The sequence below is a fragment of the Vidua macroura genome, chromosome 9, assembly GCF_024509145.1.
Source record: "Vidua macroura isolate BioBank_ID:100142 chromosome 9, ASM2450914v1, whole genome shotgun sequence".
NCBI classification, from domain to species: domain Eukaryota; kingdom Metazoa; phylum Chordata; class Aves; order Passeriformes; family Viduidae; genus Vidua; species Vidua macroura.
Genome location: NC_071579.1, coordinates 18,592,475 through 18,610,780, shown reverse-complemented (window position 1 = coordinate 18,610,780; position 18,306 = coordinate 18,592,475). Strand labels below are relative to the sequence as shown.

The 18,306-nt window shown below is 41.8% G+C and overlaps 1 protein-coding gene across 4 annotated transcripts; it reads right to left on the bottom strand.

The window, feature by feature from the left end:
• Positions 1–2,516: 2,516 nt before the first annotated feature.
• Positions 2,517–18,144, bottom strand: MCOLN3 (mucolipin TRP cation channel 3). Of its 4 annotated transcripts, none has more exons than XM_053985063.1 (14): positions 17,870–18,144; positions 14,723–14,952; positions 12,804–12,971; positions 12,121–12,274; positions 11,564–11,648; positions 11,387–11,483; positions 10,671–10,770; positions 8,714–8,826; positions 8,487–8,636; positions 6,422–6,523; positions 6,188–6,310; positions 5,464–5,670; positions 4,984–5,113; positions 2,517–3,801 (listed from the first exon to the last, which is right to left on the bottom strand). In XM_053985063.1, exons 2-14 carry the CDS (start codon positions 14,948–14,950, stop codon positions 3,782–3,784), a joined length of 1,677 nt encoding a protein of 558 aa, XP_053841038.1. In that variant the 5' UTR covers positions 14,951–14,952; positions 17,870–18,144; the 3' UTR covers positions 2,517–3,781. The 4 variants fall into 4 exon arrangements, with proteins under 4 accessions (XP_053841038.1, XP_053841039.1, XP_053841040.1 ...); XM_053985064.1 differs by lacking the exon at positions 17,870–18,144 and adding an exon at positions 16,835–16,933; XM_053985065.1 differs by lacking the exons at positions 8,714–8,826; positions 10,671–10,770.
• Between the last annotated feature and the right edge of the window lie 162 nt (positions 18,145–18,306).

Sequence of the window (18,306 nt, the reverse complement as noted above, 5' to 3'; positions counted from 1 at the left end):
CCAAAGGTTTTGTTTTTTACAGCAGTGTCTGTGTGTATTCCTACCTCTTGTTTCCCTTCCTGTCCCCCCATCTGCCAGATAAATTATGCCTTTACACATTTTAATACTGGATAGGTATGAGCACATCTGAATTTGATTTCTTACTCTTTTGTATCCACACTGTTTACATTCTCTTGAGAATGTGCTTCAATCCAACATGGAAACTGGTACTTAGAAACAAGTAAGCCCACCACCTCTTCCTCTCAGTGTAACTTCATTCTGTTAAAACATCTGGGCTCTGCTGAGAACAAGAAGTTCTCCCTAACTGTATATGCAAAACATTGGCATTGAAATAAGCCTTGGTAGGAAAACAGCTGCTGCCCAGTACAGCACTCTGCGACTTATTTTCATGAGGACGTACTGACTATTGGTATTTTCAGGTGACTTTCCAGAGCCCAGTGAGAATCAGAACAAAGAAAATCTCTTACCCCTCCACAGCATCTCGGTCAGGGCTGAAAGCTCTGTTTCCCTTAGGAGGGCATATTTAAGCATGAGTTTATCAGATGCTTTATCTACTTCCTTGTTCTCCTCAGCTGCATTTTACAGTTCTATCTGTGCCTGCTTGATTGTATCAGCATAAAGATACCAATGTCTCCAGGATGCAGCTTTGCATGTGCTACCAGCATTGCTAATGCTGAGATCAGTGATACTCTGAAGTCACAAGGGGTTTTTTAGAATAAGATCATTGTCACATATCTTGGCTCTGCAAGGCCATAACCAGCACATCATATGTTGATAAGATTTAAGAGCCTCACCACACACACAACAGCAGCAGCCACAGATCTGGCAGAGCTGTACTTCATCTCAAACGCAGCCAGCAGGCTAGAAAACACAGCATTGACTGGCTTCTTCTCAGGTAAGCAGAATAGGCAGATGAAGATCTTAAACACCAAGGATCACACAGGTCAGAAACCTGGACAAGCAAGCATTTAGACTGCCAGCAGTAGCACAAAGGTGAACAATGTGAGTTTGAGTGTCAGCTTTTTTCTTTAAAAAACCCAGAATGCAAGTATGAGATATATAATACAAGCAGCATTTATTTTCCCAGTCAGAACTGGACATTTTGAGCAGTTGTAAGCCAGTAACCTTTCAGAGTACTGTTCTTCCCCAGTGTAACAGCCTGCATCCATAGCCAGAAATATATGATTGCTACCCTGCTAAATTTATAAGCAGTCCCTTTTTTCCCCTCACCCCATCCTATCCTTGGCTTTAAACATCCTTCTCCTTCTTTTAGATAGCCCTCCCCTCTGGCTTCACAGTCTGCCCCTGCCCATTACTGTCTGAAGGCAACTTGTAATTCATCAACTCTTTCCTCCTCAAACCCACATAACTCCCAGCTATGCTAAATTAAAAGTTGTGGAATCCAGCAGAAGTAACACAGACCATGGTTTTCCAAATAATTTTTGTATCTCAATTGATTGACTTTTTAGCTGTAGCACAAGCACATGTCATCACTTAAAGACTCTACCAGGGATTTTACTGCTTCACTTCAGGCAATAGAAACCAATCTTCAGTGGAAGACTTAGCCACTTGTATTAGGAATAGAAAGACTCTATATACTCTATATATTTCCCTGCTTTGTGGTCACCTGTTGTAGATTTCCGTGCCTTATGCTCATACTGCAGGCTTCTATTAACAGGCTTTCACTCTGCTATTCTAAAACTCTGTAAGAATTTGATACTTTAGAGCTCTGTCAAATTTTGTTGAAACTTGCTGCCAATTTAATAAGTTAATGGTGACAAAGCACATATTCTACCCCATTTCTAAGTTATATCAGACCATTTCTTGCCTTATAACTGTATTGACAAACAAAGTATTCTGTAGCTCTTTACAAAATATACCTGCATTTTAAGTGAATTATTAGCTTTCTCTTAACCCTGTATGAAAAAGCCATGTAAGTCGGCCTTCTGCATTTCACTGATCTTAAAGTGCTTGCTGCCCTTGCCAGAGTTCCTTACAAAAATTACTGTACACAATAGTGATGTGCACATTATATCTTGTGTGTTGTCAAAGATCCATAAAGAGTTAATTGTGTCAAGAGAAAACATGGTCACTTAATATTTGCTTTTTGAGGCAAGACTGCCTTGCGTCTTCTTGAAAAGTTTCAAAAGTCTTCAGTCTTAGGTGAGTGTTGAAAGAGAAGGACCTCAGTACACAAAGCTTTCAGATACTGTGAATAATCTGTTCTGCCTATGCCTTGTATTTGGTTTGCCTTTGCTGAATTTGAGGAGTGTTTTTAGTGTAAGGTTAAATACTTGAATATTTGTTTCTATGGCAAATTCTGAAATGCTGTTAAACATCTGTTGGAAACAGGTCCTCAGCAGGGTCCACAGGAACTAGCATGACTACAGGAAATCCAAGTTCACACACTCCACACTCTGTTTCATGCCAGAAATTGCATAGCATTATTAAAAAACAAAGCTCCTATATTAACCTGGCAACATATGTACTCTAAAGATGAATACTGACACACCCAATACTTACTGCAGCTGTGTTTATTGTAGCACATTTACAATGTGTAAGCATTCAGACAGAACATGCTTCGTGCCCTCTACAGCATTATACATTGTCACACACAGCTACAGCAATGTTGCTCACAAATGCAAGTTCTCTAAGATATGCTTCCCTTTAGCTTTCTATTCTGCTCCCAGAGTGAATAGACTATAGAAAATAAGGCATCCATTAAATAGTATCACAATCAACAAAGACTATAAACTAAGTTGTCAAAACTGAACTTTTATAAGAGCTAATGTGTCATCCAGCCACTGACAGTAGCAAGTTATTAGGTTGTTAGGAAACATCCAGTTTCTAAAGAGTAGAGAGAATAGACTCTCAGAGACATATCTCCTGTGTCTTTAACTCAGTTTAGACTTCAGGTTTACAGATTTATATGCCAGAGGAAGATTTCAAATTTTTAAAAAATAGGTATTTTGAAAGGGGTTTTTTTTCTGATTTTTCCTTTAAAAATGTACGATCCAAACACTGAAGACTGATCCAAAGCTGAAGACTGTAACTGACTCTGCCCAGTGCTTGGTATATGAGAACATTTCTCCACTCAGCTCATCCCTGAAACTTCAGTTCAGCCTGGCATATCCCAGCTTCTCTGAGAATAGATTGCCACTTACATCCAGTGGTACTTGTGTTTAAAGAAATATTTATTTTATGCTTTCAGCTATATTTGAGTGGTTTGTGAATCAACTCAGTGTAATGACTCCAGAAACAAATTACACCAAATTTCATAGTATTTTTTTTTTTACTATGAGTGCAAATAAACAAGAAATGCTGAGGGCTCTAGTGAGCTTTCATTCCTTCAGTAGCAGGTCAGCCACTGCAGACAGATAATGCCTGCAGTACTAAGGGCTAGGTTGGTGTTCAAAGCTGAAGTTGTCCAGCACTAATTCTACTTACAGTTGAAAGTTACTACATTTGTATACTACTCTTATGATCTAGCCAAGTCTCTGAACACAAGAGACAGGTTCTTATGCCCTTTGCATTCTAGCACAATTTGCTAAGGAATCAAATAGAATAAAACTACTAAAAACCATCCCCAAACCCCCTGAACAAGCAGTGAATGTCTAAACAAAAGGTCTGTAAGTTTAGCATAAACTTCTGCCATAGGCTTACACTGGTTTTTGAGAAAAGCAAATTAAGTCTTCAGAGATAAGGTTTTCCACCAGCTCCACTGTCAAGTTCTTGCAATGTGTGCTGCTTTAAAGCCTCCATGACACACTCCCACAATCCATTAAATATATTCTCTACAACCTGTACAAGAGAGGAGGGGGAAGTTGTCAGGTACATGCATCAAAAGAATAGTTTCACTGTACAAGGAGCCTTAAAAATGCAATTGAACTTTTAATAATTTGACATCCATTGACAAGAAACTGCTATGAACCACCAGAAAACATTCTGAATATGAGACTGCTCTCCCAGATGCCTGATCCCCACTGCACAGTCAGTAGGGAAATTATTACATCCCCACCCTGACCCATCTTATGCTGGCTTTCTTGTCTGGTTAAACGGAGAGGTGTGTGCAGAAAAGGAAATATTCATGTGTCCATGACCTTTATCCAGAGCAAGATGCCCTGCTCTGCTTCGTCCCACACTTTTATCTCCACTAAGACACTCGGTCAGAACAGGGGCTGGCTCACAGCAGGCTCTGTCATCTCCCTGCTCCAAAATACATCCCCATCTCCTCCCTCTCATAAATATGTTCTATCAGGCATATAACAACACAGCCCATCAGAAAAGCCCAATACCAAAGAATTGCACATTTGATATTTTTAATCAAGCAGCAAAATTTTCCAGCTCCCCCACCAAAAGGCTCTTCAGCAAGGAAGAATCAGACTGGCTGCCAGTCAGGTTAAATATAAACCACGTATCCTACAATCAGTATTCCTGAAGAAACACAACTTCAAATAACTGAAGCATTTTCCCTCCATAATGGAAGTTAGGCAATGTTTTCCAAGTGCTGTGGTAGTATCTTAAACTGCATGCTGTCTTAAAACCAAGCTGATTTTCTCCCCAAGATTCAGGCCTCTTACCTGCACAAGGTGTGATTAAAAAGTGGATAAGAGAACACTGAAGGAGTTAGTCTAAGTCCTGCCTGTTGCAGTGAGCACTGGAAATGTTAATGCTTACACATTACACATATGGGATTCCCAAGTTACTGCATATATTATCTTACTTTCTGTATAATTTTTCACATGTTAAATAATTATTAAACTTTGGAAGTTCCCTCACATCTTCTAAGAAAATTGTTGGCTGTAGACATTTTGCTGAAGTGCTCTGTTCATTAGAAATAGTTTGGGATTTTTGTGTGGGTTTCCCCCCCCCACACAACTTCCCCAAAACTTAAGTACTTTTCATAAACATTGTACAAGGGACATTTTTTAGCATGTTGCTTTTGTATATACCTTAATAGATAATTTTAATATAGATACATACCATTACAACAACAGAAGAGAGATGCAGAACTTTCTTCCTCTAACCTGTACCTCCCAGAGTTTGGTGAGTCTTTGCACTGTGATATAAATCTCTTAAGCTCTGTCTCTGGAAAGCCATCTTGCTGGTAGTGCTAAAAATTGATACTTAATTAAACCTTTAAAAATGCTAAAACCTACAATAACCCAAATTCTCCCCAGACCACTTTTGAGACGCTGCTCAAGTCTGAAATTAGAAGATTCATAGGACCTAATGTGAAAATACTGCTTTTTAGTAGCTTCCATTGGAACAGAAAAACAGACTTTTTAAGAAAAATAAAGTAGAGAGGGATTAAAAACCCTCCTGTCATCAATTTGCACCATCAAAAGTAGTCATTATATTTATTCTTTAGATTGGCATGCACTGTAAGTTAAAATATTGAGGGAGATGACAGTTTTGATAGCACCAATCTTGCACTGTTATTCCAATTAAGTCTGTGCTTACCTTGACAGTTTCATATGTATCTGTAATGAGTGCAATGAAGAGACTCAGCACCATATAGATGAACAGGCTGATGAAGGAGTAGAGGTAGATCCTACTGAATAACCAAACCAAGTAACTTTTCTGCTGCATTTTTGCAAAGGTGGCAAACATGTCATCTCCATTGATCAATGAAAAAAGGCATTCAGAAACCATGTTGAGAGTGCGAAACTAGAGAGGAGGGAAGAACACATGTCACTGCTTTATTTGGACACAAAGACTGTACATAACATGAAGAACATACACTGAGATGGCTGGCTGCCTCAGATCTCTTCCTACACCCAGGGGATGACAAGGTGCAAGCAGTAAAATATCTGAGGAACAGTTTGTCACCTCCTATACACATGCACATTCAATTCAGATAAGCAAATTTCTCTTTTAAGAGGGATAAGAATAATGTCTCCAAAGTTTTAGCCTGATACCAGTGTCTGCAAAATGGAAATTATTTCTTAAAATATCAGCATGTGATTGGGAGTCATGGCAGCTTCCACTTCTGACTTGGAGCTTTCATAACTTGAGGAAAGTCTGATTGAGTCATGGAAGTCAGACTCCTCAAACAGAGCAGCATCATGATGAAGATGCACTATTTTTACATTAAGGGAAGCCTTGACATGAAGAACTAGAAAACAACAGTAGTAGTGTCTCATTCTGTTATTCAAGCTGTCTTTTTCCATGGTCAGAACATTACCTTTACATGGTATGGTCCCAGTACAATCCAGCCACAGAAACAATAGCCCAGGTAGATCATAGCAGCACAACAGCAGAACCTCATTACATTGGGTAACGCTGCTCGCAGTGTTAGGATGAGAAGCTGCACAAAGCAATGCAAACAGTTAGAATTCAACCAGACACTTCTTCCAGTCCTCTTATAGCAACAAACAGAATAAATACCACCAATATGAAGATCCCAGGAGATCCTTACATTATACTTCTGAAAGAAACCTAGGTAGCGAATGACTCCAAGCCACACAAGCATAGTAGATATTCCTAAGAGTATGCTGCAGACATCATAACTTGTCAGACTCTGAAAAAAAGCAAGAGAAGAAGCAAAAAAATAAGAAAGGAAAAATGAATTATTGTAACAACTGACAGATTCTAAATTGTGATTCTCATTATTACAAAGATTTGTTTAGACATATTTTTCCTTTGGCAAACTCTCCCAATTAAAAATTAGTTTGAGGCAATATACATTAGAGAGAGGTCCCACAAAAGAGCAGGGGCACTTTGAAGTGGAACTAATTTCATTAGTTGCTCGTGCCTTTACACATGGCTGTTTGTAAAACAGATTCTAACAAGATGAGCTTTATTTGCAAGGCCAAGAGTGCAGCTGCACTGCAGAAGCAGAGACACCTCCTCTGTACCCAGCTCACCAAGGTCTGCAGTGGCACTACAAACATTTTTATGCTGCTTCCAGATTTGCAGCAACTGCTTCTGGAACCCACATTGACAGATTCCTCAGAGCATCTTAGGAATCTCCACACTGCATCCCAATGGACAGTGTAAACATGACACAGAACAAATAAAGTTCTTCCAGTAGTTAGGAAAAGCTCTTTGTAAAAATTAGCATGACTTATCAGCATTGCTCAGATAAATACTTAGGAGGATCTTGTCATGTAGTTGGGAACTATGGGCTATATAAAGCTATCAAGAAGCAGACTAATTTGATTCTAATGAATTCTCTCTGGAACTTATATCTATTGGCACTTTGCTGTTTTTTCCACCTATAGATACTAGCCTGTTTTCATCCAAATTAGCATGTACTCTGTTCCTGAACTGCAGCTCTGCTCTGACATGGATCGTGACTGCTTATTTGAAAAGAAGTTTTCATTCATTTCTGTTTCTATTCTCCTAAGATTAAAACATAAATAATAGATATTGGCAATGGATATTGGCTAATCTTTACTATCTGCATAATTCATTTAGAGCTTGACAAGAAACAAATTTAGGCTACTTTAATGTGAACTTGTTATTCAACCACTTTCATACAGTAACATGGAATAGGATCTTGTTATTATGGTCCACAAGGTTTGCAAAATGGACTGAAATGTACCAGTAGAGAGGAGTTTTAGCAAAATACTCTTACTTATATAAATAGATGTATGTATAATATAAGATACAGGAATCCCAAATTCAAGGTCTTATTCCAATCTTGTTCTCTTCTTTGCTTTTCCCAAAGCAGGATGGAGCTACCTCTTGTCTTAGCCAGCTTCCTCACAGCTTCTTTCTACTCTCAGTGAGTTTATAGGTCCTATGGTGAGACAGGGCAATTTGTACAGGGTGTTTGTGATAGGCAAGCTGTCAGCAGATGGATTTCAGACCCATCCTCTCATCACTGGTGTCCAAAGTTCACTATGTTGCAACGTCACACTTCAAAGTCTGCTACAGATTTTGTGAACAATATTATCTGAATATCAGAGTGCTTCAGGATAACATACTATAATAATTTTTCTTCCCTAGTTCTGTAAAACATAATGTTTTATATATTTTGAGTTTTGTCCATATCAATTTTATTTTGGAAAGTGAAAGCCCAGAACCTGCTGTGGCTGACTGTTATGTGCATGCTGGAAAACAGAAGCTGGGAAAGCAGCAAAGTGATATTTAAGGAGAGAGACTCTGTTAAACACTTGTAAACAGAATTCCAAAAGTTAAATTCTAGATTTGAATAAATTCATCAAATGAGCAATTATAAGTGAGGAAGGCAGGAACTCAACAGTCAAACTTTCAGAGATGAACTACATTTTATTCCTCAGAGTCACAGGGAGCAAAGATAATTCAGCACTGTGATATAGAGTGATATTTAGAGTTTTTAAATCTTGCTACTAGAAACAACATGCATGAGTTGCAATTCTAGAGGAGAAGATAGAATTTTAAAATGTCGTGCCACTCAGAAGCAAGTACAGCCAGCCTAAAGTCCTCTGAGAGATTTAAACCTAGGTTTAAATGGACAGAAACAGTTTTGCTTCCATCTGACAGTGTGAAAAGCCTACCTTAGCTTGTATCTCCATCTTTAGAGTTGATCCAACAATAGTTAGGACATCGCTAACTATAATCAGGATGTACCATCCATTGACAAATTCCATTTGATCACTGAAAGATACTTCTTTCTTATAATAATATAGGAAAAAGCTTACAAATTCCTAGGGGAAAGGAGGAAAGAAAACAGTTAGTCAGTCCTACACAAGACAAGGCTTTCCAAAGAAGGAGCTATACCCACCCTTTGGAGCCAAATTCCTTTAATCACTGATCGTGTGCAAAGGATCAGTGAAGCCAGACAAGTCAATATGACAAAAGCATCGAAGATCATCATGTAATGAGTGTTCTTCTGTACTGCAAGAATAAAAATGTACATGTTTATAGTGCCTTTATTCTTGTTGATCATCAATGAAGTAAAAATCAAGTTTTGATGTTGACTATATTTATACAACTGAATTAAGAAAAATTAGGGTATTTTTTTCCCACAAAATTTCATCTGACATATTTTATGAGAGACACAAGTGCATCTGCATACTGCAGATGCCACTTCAGTAAATTTAGGAGGGTTGATACCACATCAAAAAATATACCAAAATGTGAGTGCTTCTTACAGCCCTGCAGGATTATAGGTGAGAGTTAATAATTTTACAGGGACTGGAATGGCCTTTGGCATCATAGAGCTGTTCAGAAATATTTTTTTTTTTTAATCCTAGGGACATTATTATATGTATCTTCTCTTTCAGATCAGTATTTGATAATCAGTTTTTCTGTCCTAGGGCAGTGCAGATAATTTGTACTATTGCTCAGCTAGTCAAGATCAGCATTGAGTTAGATATGGGTTCTCTATCTCTTATGTTACTAAAATTCACATTCTTGATCATCTTATGTTAAACATTGTAGCAAATCTTTTTGTTTGCTTGTTTTTGTACCTACCATACAGCTGAAAATAGGCGAGACAATAGAAAGATTAGATTTTTAATGCTAAAAGGATGGTGGTTTGGGGAAAAAAAAAAAAAATCAAACAAGGAAATGCTAAATTTGCAAGAACATGCACCAATTCTACAAAGTGGGCTGCTGAAATTCTAGCTGACTTCAGGAACTGCAGTGCTGAGAAAAAGCCCAGCCAGTACTTCCTCGTTACACTGCTGCCATTTAAGCTGGTAGCTGAACAGCAGTACGCTGTACTCGTGCAGCCGCAGCCTTTACCTGCCCGCCTTTGCCGGGTTTCAGAAGGTGCGGGAGGGGCTCCGGGCGCCGGCTTCGTGTCCGAGGCGCCCTCGGGCAGCGGCGCGGGGCTCGGCCCCGGCAGCGCCGCCCGCTGGGCACTGCTGGCACGGCAGCCGCCAATCCGGGGCACCAGGGCCGAGCTCCGGGGCGCACTTCCTCCGGCCCCCAGTCATTTATTGCAGTCTGGATCTTTGCAAAAACACCATTTCTCCTTTTCCACTACCAGCCCTTCGTTCCCTAATACAGGCATAGCAACAGAGAAAGTGGCAAAGCAGAAAGAAGGACCCGGTTCATCCTATTGCATAGTGGAATCTAAAAGTCCTGGAAAGCCTCTGACTGTCAAAGAGATTATTTTTGCTAATGAAAAAAGATGATGTTTTGACCAAGACAAATATCTGCCAACAAAGGTGGCTCACTCTTGTGAGTGACTTTATAAGAAATTTAACTATCCTGTGCACTTCCATTATAGCCAAATATAGAGCAAATGGCATTTAAGCAACAATAAGAAGTGTTTCTAGCCATTCCACTCCAGCAAGCTTTACCAACAATGCTTCCTTATCTTTCCTGGTGCTAAGACCTGAAATAAATCAGCTTCAACTTTCCACCACTATCATGTGTCCTGTTGCCTGGTGCTAGAACGTTTCACAACTCTGCCTTAAGAAATGAGCAGCATAAGTTCAGTAGTGAAAGAGAGACGGATGTACAGTGAGGCATGGGAAAATTTTGGTTTGACATTGTCAATGGTGCAAGCCTTGAGAACTGCTACAGAAAGTAATGGTGTGGTTGGATTCCCAGGTTTTCAGATTAGAGGTTGAAGAACAACAATTTCTGAGAAAATCAGATTTAGAGTGCACATACTAGAGATTGTGTGTCAATGGTGCCTCACCTTTTCATAAAGAAAAAGGTTAACAAACATTGTGCTAGTGGACAAAATTTCAGCATGAAAAATTGAACACATTTATGTCACTTACTTGATCCAGAAACATGCCAGTCTTTACATTCCCTGATTGCTATATCATTGTCTAGACTTATTTTAATTCTTCCACTGTGTGCTTTATTATCAAACACAATCTGTATTAAAAACAACAACAAATGAAAAAAAGATGCATGTCTTTATAAAGTTAAACAATTACATATGTAGCCCACTGTATTGCTAAACCTGCATAATGATGCAGAATAACTATCCTAGGGGAGAAGTTACAGAACTTTTCTAAGCTTAAACTAATTCAAGTATCTTCAAATAAATGCTGTCAAAATGAAAGACAAATCTGCTGAACCATGGATTTGCCACAAATTGTTTGATCAACTAGTTACTAGGTGGAATTTTTTTGAAACTACATTCTCATTTCTCTGTGATCTGAAAACAACCTTTCCTAGAAGCATCTCTAAAGAAAAGAGATTTACTCTTCCATTATACTTCAGATGGATTAGAGCACAAGTGGCGGTAAGCCAAGCAAGTACTTCAGGACCACATCAGGAGCACTCAAAGCTCAACCTCCCACAGTGACAACTGCTGGTTATTCACAGGGTATACTACAGGCTACACTAAGCCATAACAGAGTAATGCAGGCAGCACTGGCCCAGTGGTACTCAACACTCTTCAGAAAATGCCTGTGCTGACCGTGTGCAGTAAACCAGCAAATTTTCTGGTTTTGAACAGAAAGATACGTGGCAGGCTTCCACATACCCGCAGAGTGAAATCGTAACAGTCGGGGAGCTCGTGGTGACGAACGGTCTGGAGGTTGATTGCCTTCAGATTGAACGTGAGCTGCACCGCCACCAGCCTGCAACAGAGCTTCAGGTCAGCCCTGCACAGGGAGAATGCACCAATACCCCAACACAGGAGGTGCCCATTCCTCCTCACCTGGGGAAATCCAGAGTGAAATTCAAATTGTGCTTTCCCATTGTTGTGTTGTCTAGTGAAGTCGTTGGCTCAATGTACAAGCAGTCTGGAATGGATAAGGACTCACAACAATATCTCATGGGTTATCAGGTTCTTTAACCGTAATCTGCCTGTCCCACTCCCGAGGCTGTTTTGAGCTGTTGGCTACACCAGACAAGATAGCACACTTGAGTGAGGAGTCATCTGAGAAGCCAACTGACAAATACACTGGCTTCCTTGAACGCCAGCCAAGTTACTCATCATGAATTCACAGGGATCGCTCCTGAAAATTAGCCCCAAATATTTGTATTAGATGATCACCAGTGCTAAAGGCTCATCACTTCTTTGTGGCATTAGACATTGTTGGTGAGGGCTAGAGCTTAGTTACACAGAATTTTTCGTACCAGTTTTGGCTGGTAGCAAATTCAATACAGATTATGTGATAAGACTATACCATACTGTAAAGTTTTTTAAAGAATTTATCAAAAATGTAGGTCACATCCTCTCAAAGAACTGATAAAATAGATTAGGTTCATCACCAGTCACAATCTCTGGGTCTATATCAAAGGTGTCGTTTCCAGGACAGATGATTCCTCGCTTGTAGAACTGCTGACAAACAGCCAGAGGTGTGTCTTCCGCCCCCCTCTTCTCATAAGCATGATTTCCAACAGAGATGTTGGGCAGCTGCAGGTACTAAAGTTCAAAACAAACAAACCAACTTAAATAGCAATAAAACTGATAGTCTTTGAGAAAAAAAAAAAAAAACCCAAGCCAAAACAACAAAACAAAGCAAGCCAGAAGTGTTTGGATTGGTAATAATGCATCTCTCTTATGTAAAACATCACCTAAAGAACTGTGAAACCTAAACCACACAACAGATGGGCCCTCAAATATCTTATGGTACTTGACAAAAACACTAAGTACAGGATTTGGATCTAAATACCTTTTTGGTTATTATATTTTTCTCTTTACAATCCGTACGAGAAAGCCTAATTTGTTACTTGCAAAGAATTCTGGCTCAGATCCAAGGAGTGCTTTTAGTGTAGAACCAGAACACTGACTAGCTTTAAGGATGTTACCACATTACAGTGCTCTAGCAATGACAGAAAACCGAAATGAGTTGATGTTTTTGTCTTAAGCAATTGACACAGAAGTTCAATTCAAAAAAAGGCACCCTGGCAAAGATCATATATATTGTACATATTGCAGCAACAATTCCTACCTGGTTTATTGCAAAGAATATCTGGTCATAGACATCTCTCTGTGTGTATACAGCATAGGTATCATCCATTCTGTCCATATATCCTTTCAAAAACAGATGTTTGAATGCAACAGTGTTCTCTTCTTTGAAGGCAACCACCATTTGATTGCTCAGTCCAAAAACCACCAGCTGAAAAAGACATTTATATTTCCTGTTCAAAGACAAAGTTGGCTTCTGGATTAAGATATGAACCCTGTTCTAAGAACAGTCTTTTGCCTCACTGGTAGACATGGCAATTACATGCAGGCTGCTCCATTCCAGCTAGTCAAATGAAAGTTTGACTTTAAGGAAACAGTGGGTTTCACAATGTGCCTTTAACATGTTTACAGCATCTTGGCCAAGGACTTGAATTTTTACAAAGAAAATGATACCATATCAGGTTCGAGCTCCCTATATACTGTTACACGTGCTTTGTTAGTTCGGCCTGGCGTCAATTGACCTGCCCTGGGGGAATATCATTGTTCCTCAGCCAAAAAGGCAGGACTAGACTTAACAAGACCCCACTTTGAAGTCCTTACTCCACTGCACAAAAGGGAAATTGAGGACAACAGGAAAAGAAACATCTCTCAATCAAGTTTCGGCGAAAAACGCCTTGAGAATAACTCACCAAAGCTGTGCTTGTAACAGGATAACACCTGAAGTTGGTAAAAAAAATATATTGCAACCGTTCATGAAAAGTGAGCATAAAACTCTGTTAGCTATTATCCAGACTGGAAAAGGTTTCTAGAAGTACATGATGAGTTGTTTCTGGGAGCTCACAATTCTCTTGACTATTGTTTCAAATATGGTGTCAGGTGTATTGTGAAGAAACTCATCAGAGATAAGTCTGAATCAGTAGTCTATAGATTTATGGCCATGGTACAAACTGGATATGCAGGTTTTGATAAGGGTAACTCAGTTACAGAGATACTGAAATGCTCTGTAGGCAAGCTGAGTAGGCTCAGCACACAGGAATACAGCAGCAAACCAACACTGCACAGACTAAATTACCTACAGGCAGATTTTCCTGAAAATACAAAATCAGCAGTAGTTTCTTTCTTATTTGGATTCTTCCATCATCAATTTTTACTTTTAGTTGCAAAATGGGAGAGATGACAATCAGAGAACGATGACACATTTAAAAATGAAACCATAAGGGACACAAATATGCTGCCAGATGCATAGCAGGAGAACTTTTACTGCAGTTTGTGCCATCATTCATGCAAATGGAAAGAAAACATGCTTTTCTATACATGTATTGCCATAGCACTGGCATGACCATAAAGGGAAATCACATGTGGGCAACACTAAAGGATCATCTGAGGCCTTAGAAAGGTTTTGTGAAAAGTTTCTTCTGCCTTAACCACAGAACTTTGAGACAAACAACTGTGTTTTGAGCAGTAGATAAATGTGTTATATGAATTCTGTGGTGCAAGGCTGGGTGAGAGGAAGAGTAAGGAAGAATTTCTGAGGTTTTTTTTCAATGCAAGAGCTTGTATGCCCTATGCAAGTTATAAGGGAACAAAAAAAAAAGTAAAAAAGCCACCAATTTCAGTTGTTATCACTGTGATATTGAAACAGAAATTACTTCTCCTTCTCTCAAACACAACAGTGAAGTAAGTATTGGGGTAACAGATGTGTAGGGATGCCATCCTTTGGGGAAAAAATGGCAAAGAAAAAAAAAGTAAAGTAAAAGGTCAAGTTAAGCCCTTAAACATAGTTCTTTTCATCTGTACTGGAAGGTTATTTTTTTTCAGTCCAGAGATCTTAGCTACATATATGCAAATAAGATAATTTTGCAATCTATCCTCTCCCTTTCTCTGCACCACACCATGAACAGCATGTCACCTGCATTCATTTGACTTCCCATAAACTGAATCCCTGCTTCCATAGGTACTCACCTGAACTGTAACCATTACTATTTTGAGTAACTGAATCCCAAGTTTCCAAGGCTTTCTGCCCCGGGCCCAAAATTTCTCACATGGGTTCATGAAGAAAAATTTTAGCTTCCTTCTAAGCTGGTCTTCCAAAAGCCCCTCCTGTGATACTGATGAGTGTCGTTTGTAGCTGCAAAGGTTTTCATTGTCATGTGCACTGCAGCTGCTCACAGCCACTTCAGGATTTTCCATTTCTGAAAAGAAAAGCAGTCCTTGTCCGTTGAAAAACCTGCAAGCATCAATATAGCAGCAGCAGATCTGTCTGCACTAACACCTGGACTCCAAAGGTGTTTATCTTCCGTGAAAGGCACTTACACTGAATTTCAGACCTTTCACTTATTATTGCACACGTTCTGCAGAACTCTAAGAAAAATATGGCCAAGTTCTTAAATTTACAGCTAGGCTGCCAGGACACTTATTTAATAGTGGAATTTCTGTCTATTTGGACTTACAGGATCACTTCCTGAAAACTTCTTCCTCTCTCACTTGATAACAACAGCATATGTGCAAGACATCCTGACTCAAGAGGAGCACCAAGAGCCTCTCATGACCATTCACTCTTCTGGAAAAATTATCTACTGCTGCAGCTAGTATTTTTCTCCACACCTACAAGCCTATGTCCAGTCCCTGAAAGAAATGGACTTTTCAAGAGAGGCAGTGGTTTTCTCATACATTACTATTAGCATGGTTTACTCTTGGAAATGGAGCATGACAAATTGCAATTCAGATAAATTACCTGAGAGCATTAACTTGTCATTTGGCAGGATTATGTCTTTCTCTTTTGCCATAAAAGACCCAATGCAAACCACCAGCGATGATTAACCAAACAAAAAGACCAAGAGGTAATTGAATCCTGACTAGCCAGAGGCTCACATTTGAGCTCAGTACTAGGGGGAAAGATTAGATGAGAACCTAATAAACATGTTTTGAGACATTACTTTGCATAGTATTCAGCATGCTTACATTTTGATCTGTTACTAAATTCAACATTTTATAAATGCTTTATAAAGACTCCCAAACATTTTATAAATGTTTTATAAAATACTAAAGAACTAGTCAGGAATTTTTTTTCAGATGACATTAAGAACAGAGAAGACAGCCTAGGCTGTGAATAAATTAGATAGTTTATTTTTGATTCCCATAAGAATAGTTTCGTATATGACTCAAACAAAAAATCATCATCAAGATTGATTTTTACAAATGTCCAGTCACATCCACTCTCCTTCAGCAGCCCTGCTGAAGGAGAATAACAGAAGAATAACACTCTGTTTCAGACATGATTCAAGACCTTCAATTTCCCCAGCTGTCAGGGAAAGCAAGAAAAGTTTTGAGTCAGCAGTGTAACACTAAGAACAGGCCCATACAGAGGCCGAAAAAGTTCAGCTCCTGTTTTATCAAACTTCCATTGTCCTGCAGGACAGAGTACAGACTGCTGTGGTTTCCACTCATCTTCCTCACAGCTGATCCAGCATTTCTAAAATTAAGCCTTAATCTGCCACTGCAATAGTCAATATCAGTGCATAATCAATATCAGCGGATTAAAAACAAAACCAAAAAATAGTCAATATGAGTGGATTAAAAAACAAAAACAACAACAGCAAAGAAAAAAAAAACCAAACACCAACAAACCCACTTCTGGCCCGCACGGTGGGATCGAGGCGCCGTTCCCACAGGCGCAGCCCCGTGCTCCCGCACATCCCGGGCCGGGGTCTCGGCAGCCGGGGCGATCACTGCGGACCGGACCGGGCCCTTCCCTTCCCTTCCCTTCCCTTCCCTTCCCTTCCCTTCCCTTCCCTTCCCTTCCCTTCCCTTCCCTTCCCTTCCCTCAGCCGCCCTCCCCTTGCCAGCCGCTGCAGGCGGCTCCCAGCCCCGCGGGCTGCCGCAGCCTTGCGGATGGCACAGGGGCCGACGCGGGAGCCGCCCGCGTCCGCATCGCCACCCGCGGCCGGGCCGGAGCGCGGCAGCCGCTGCCCCTCCCGGGCTCGGCGCCCCTTCAGCGTGGCACCCCAAAGGCGAAGCCTGGGGCCCGGGGGCGCGCCCCCGCCCCTCTCCCCGCTGCTAAAGGCTCCCGCGTACCTGCCACCCGTGACGGCTCCTGCCGCTCCCCGGCCTCCGGGGGCTGCCGCTGCCGCGGGGGCGGCCGTGGGAGCGCCGTGCCCGCAGCCGCCCCCGCTGCGCGCCCTCCCGGCTCCGCTCGGCTGGGCAGGAGAGCCGCGGCCTCCGCCAGCCCGCCCCGGCCCCTGGGCTGGGCCGTGCCGTGCCGGGCTAGGCTCGGCTGTGCCGGGCTGTGCCGTGCCGTGCCGTGCTGGGCTCGGCTGTGCCGGGCTGTGCCGTGCCGTGCCGTGCTGGGCTCGGCTGTGCCGGGCTGTGCCGTGCCGTGCCGTGCCGTGCTGGGCTCGGCTGTGCCGGGCTGTGCCGTGCCGTGCCGTGCTAGGCTCGGCTGCGCGGGGCTGTGCCGTGCCGTGCTAGGCTCGGCTGTGCCGTGCCGTGCCGTGCCGTGCACACCGGCACACGCGGCCTCTGACACCTTGTGCCGCACATCTCCCTCCTGCCGCACGTGACGGGCGGCTCTCCACACTGTAATACACTCCCTATAGGACGGTAATGCCGGCTCCAGATTTATTGACCTAGGCTTCTCCACCAGGGGAAGTAATGTTATAAATAGCTGTATCGCACCCGTCATTTAAAAAAACCCAAACAAAAAAAGCCCCAAAAATCCCTTTCAGGTCACGGAACTGTAGGTGTGAAGGGTAGCTAGTGGTACAGTGAATATGCTGAAGTAATTCCACTTATACACAATTAAGCTATTAAAGTTATTAACTGAACTTGAAAGAGAACGGACTGCTGCCTCGGGTCTGTGCCAGTCCCGCTGCACCGCGGAAATGACCCCTTTGGCACTGCTGCCTGACAAGAGGATAAACCTCCGGTTATAACCGTGCACAGTCTTCAGCTGCCTAATTTGTGCTGCAAGTACCACTCGGAACACTGGTATAAAAGGAGAAGGGAAAATAAGGCCAAGACCAAAACAAGGAGAAGAGCAGGCATTTTGAGAAAGGGAACTTCCTGGCTGTACAGATTGACAAGGAAGACAGAAGGGACCCTCCTGCTTACCATAAGAAGGAGTGGACGGATCTCAGAGTGGCACCAAGGACCAGCACCGGGTGCTCCGCACAGGGAGAAAGATATTCCGGGGCTCCTTGTGTTTTACATTGCAGCAAGGCAAACTAAATTATTTTTATGCATCCAAAATACAAAATATATAGATTACAAATCGTCATATTAACAAACCGCATCGAATCGCCTCAGTCCCAGCGGGAGACGGCCTCAGCACTGCCCGGCAAACACCGAGGCGATGCCTGGGCTGGGGTGCGCGGGTGGCCTGGCTGCAGAGGGGTCTGCCGCCGCCTGTCGCCTACACACCCCATCATGCCCCGCGCCGCAGAGCCCCGCCGCCGGCGCGTCTCCCGCGCACGACATGCTGGGACGAGTAGTTCTTGTCTGGCGCATCCCTGCACGCTGCCGCCGCGAGGGCGGGTTTGCAGAGCAGG

Bases quoted from the DNA above. Each gene is read 5' to 3' on its own strand.
- MCOLN3 (XM_053985063.1), bottom strand. From the start codon at position 14,950: ATGGAAAATCCTGAAGTGGCTGTGAGCAGCTGCAGTGCACATGACAAT. The intron at 12,275-12,803 runs GTAGGAATTGTT...TTTGAACTTTAG, and splicing joins TATTCTTTGCAATAAACCAG to TACCTGCAGCTGCCCAACAT. The intron at 5,114-5,463 runs GTAAGCACAGAC...ATCAATTTTTAG, and splicing joins ATACATATGAAACTGTCAAG to CACTACCAGCAAGATGGCTT.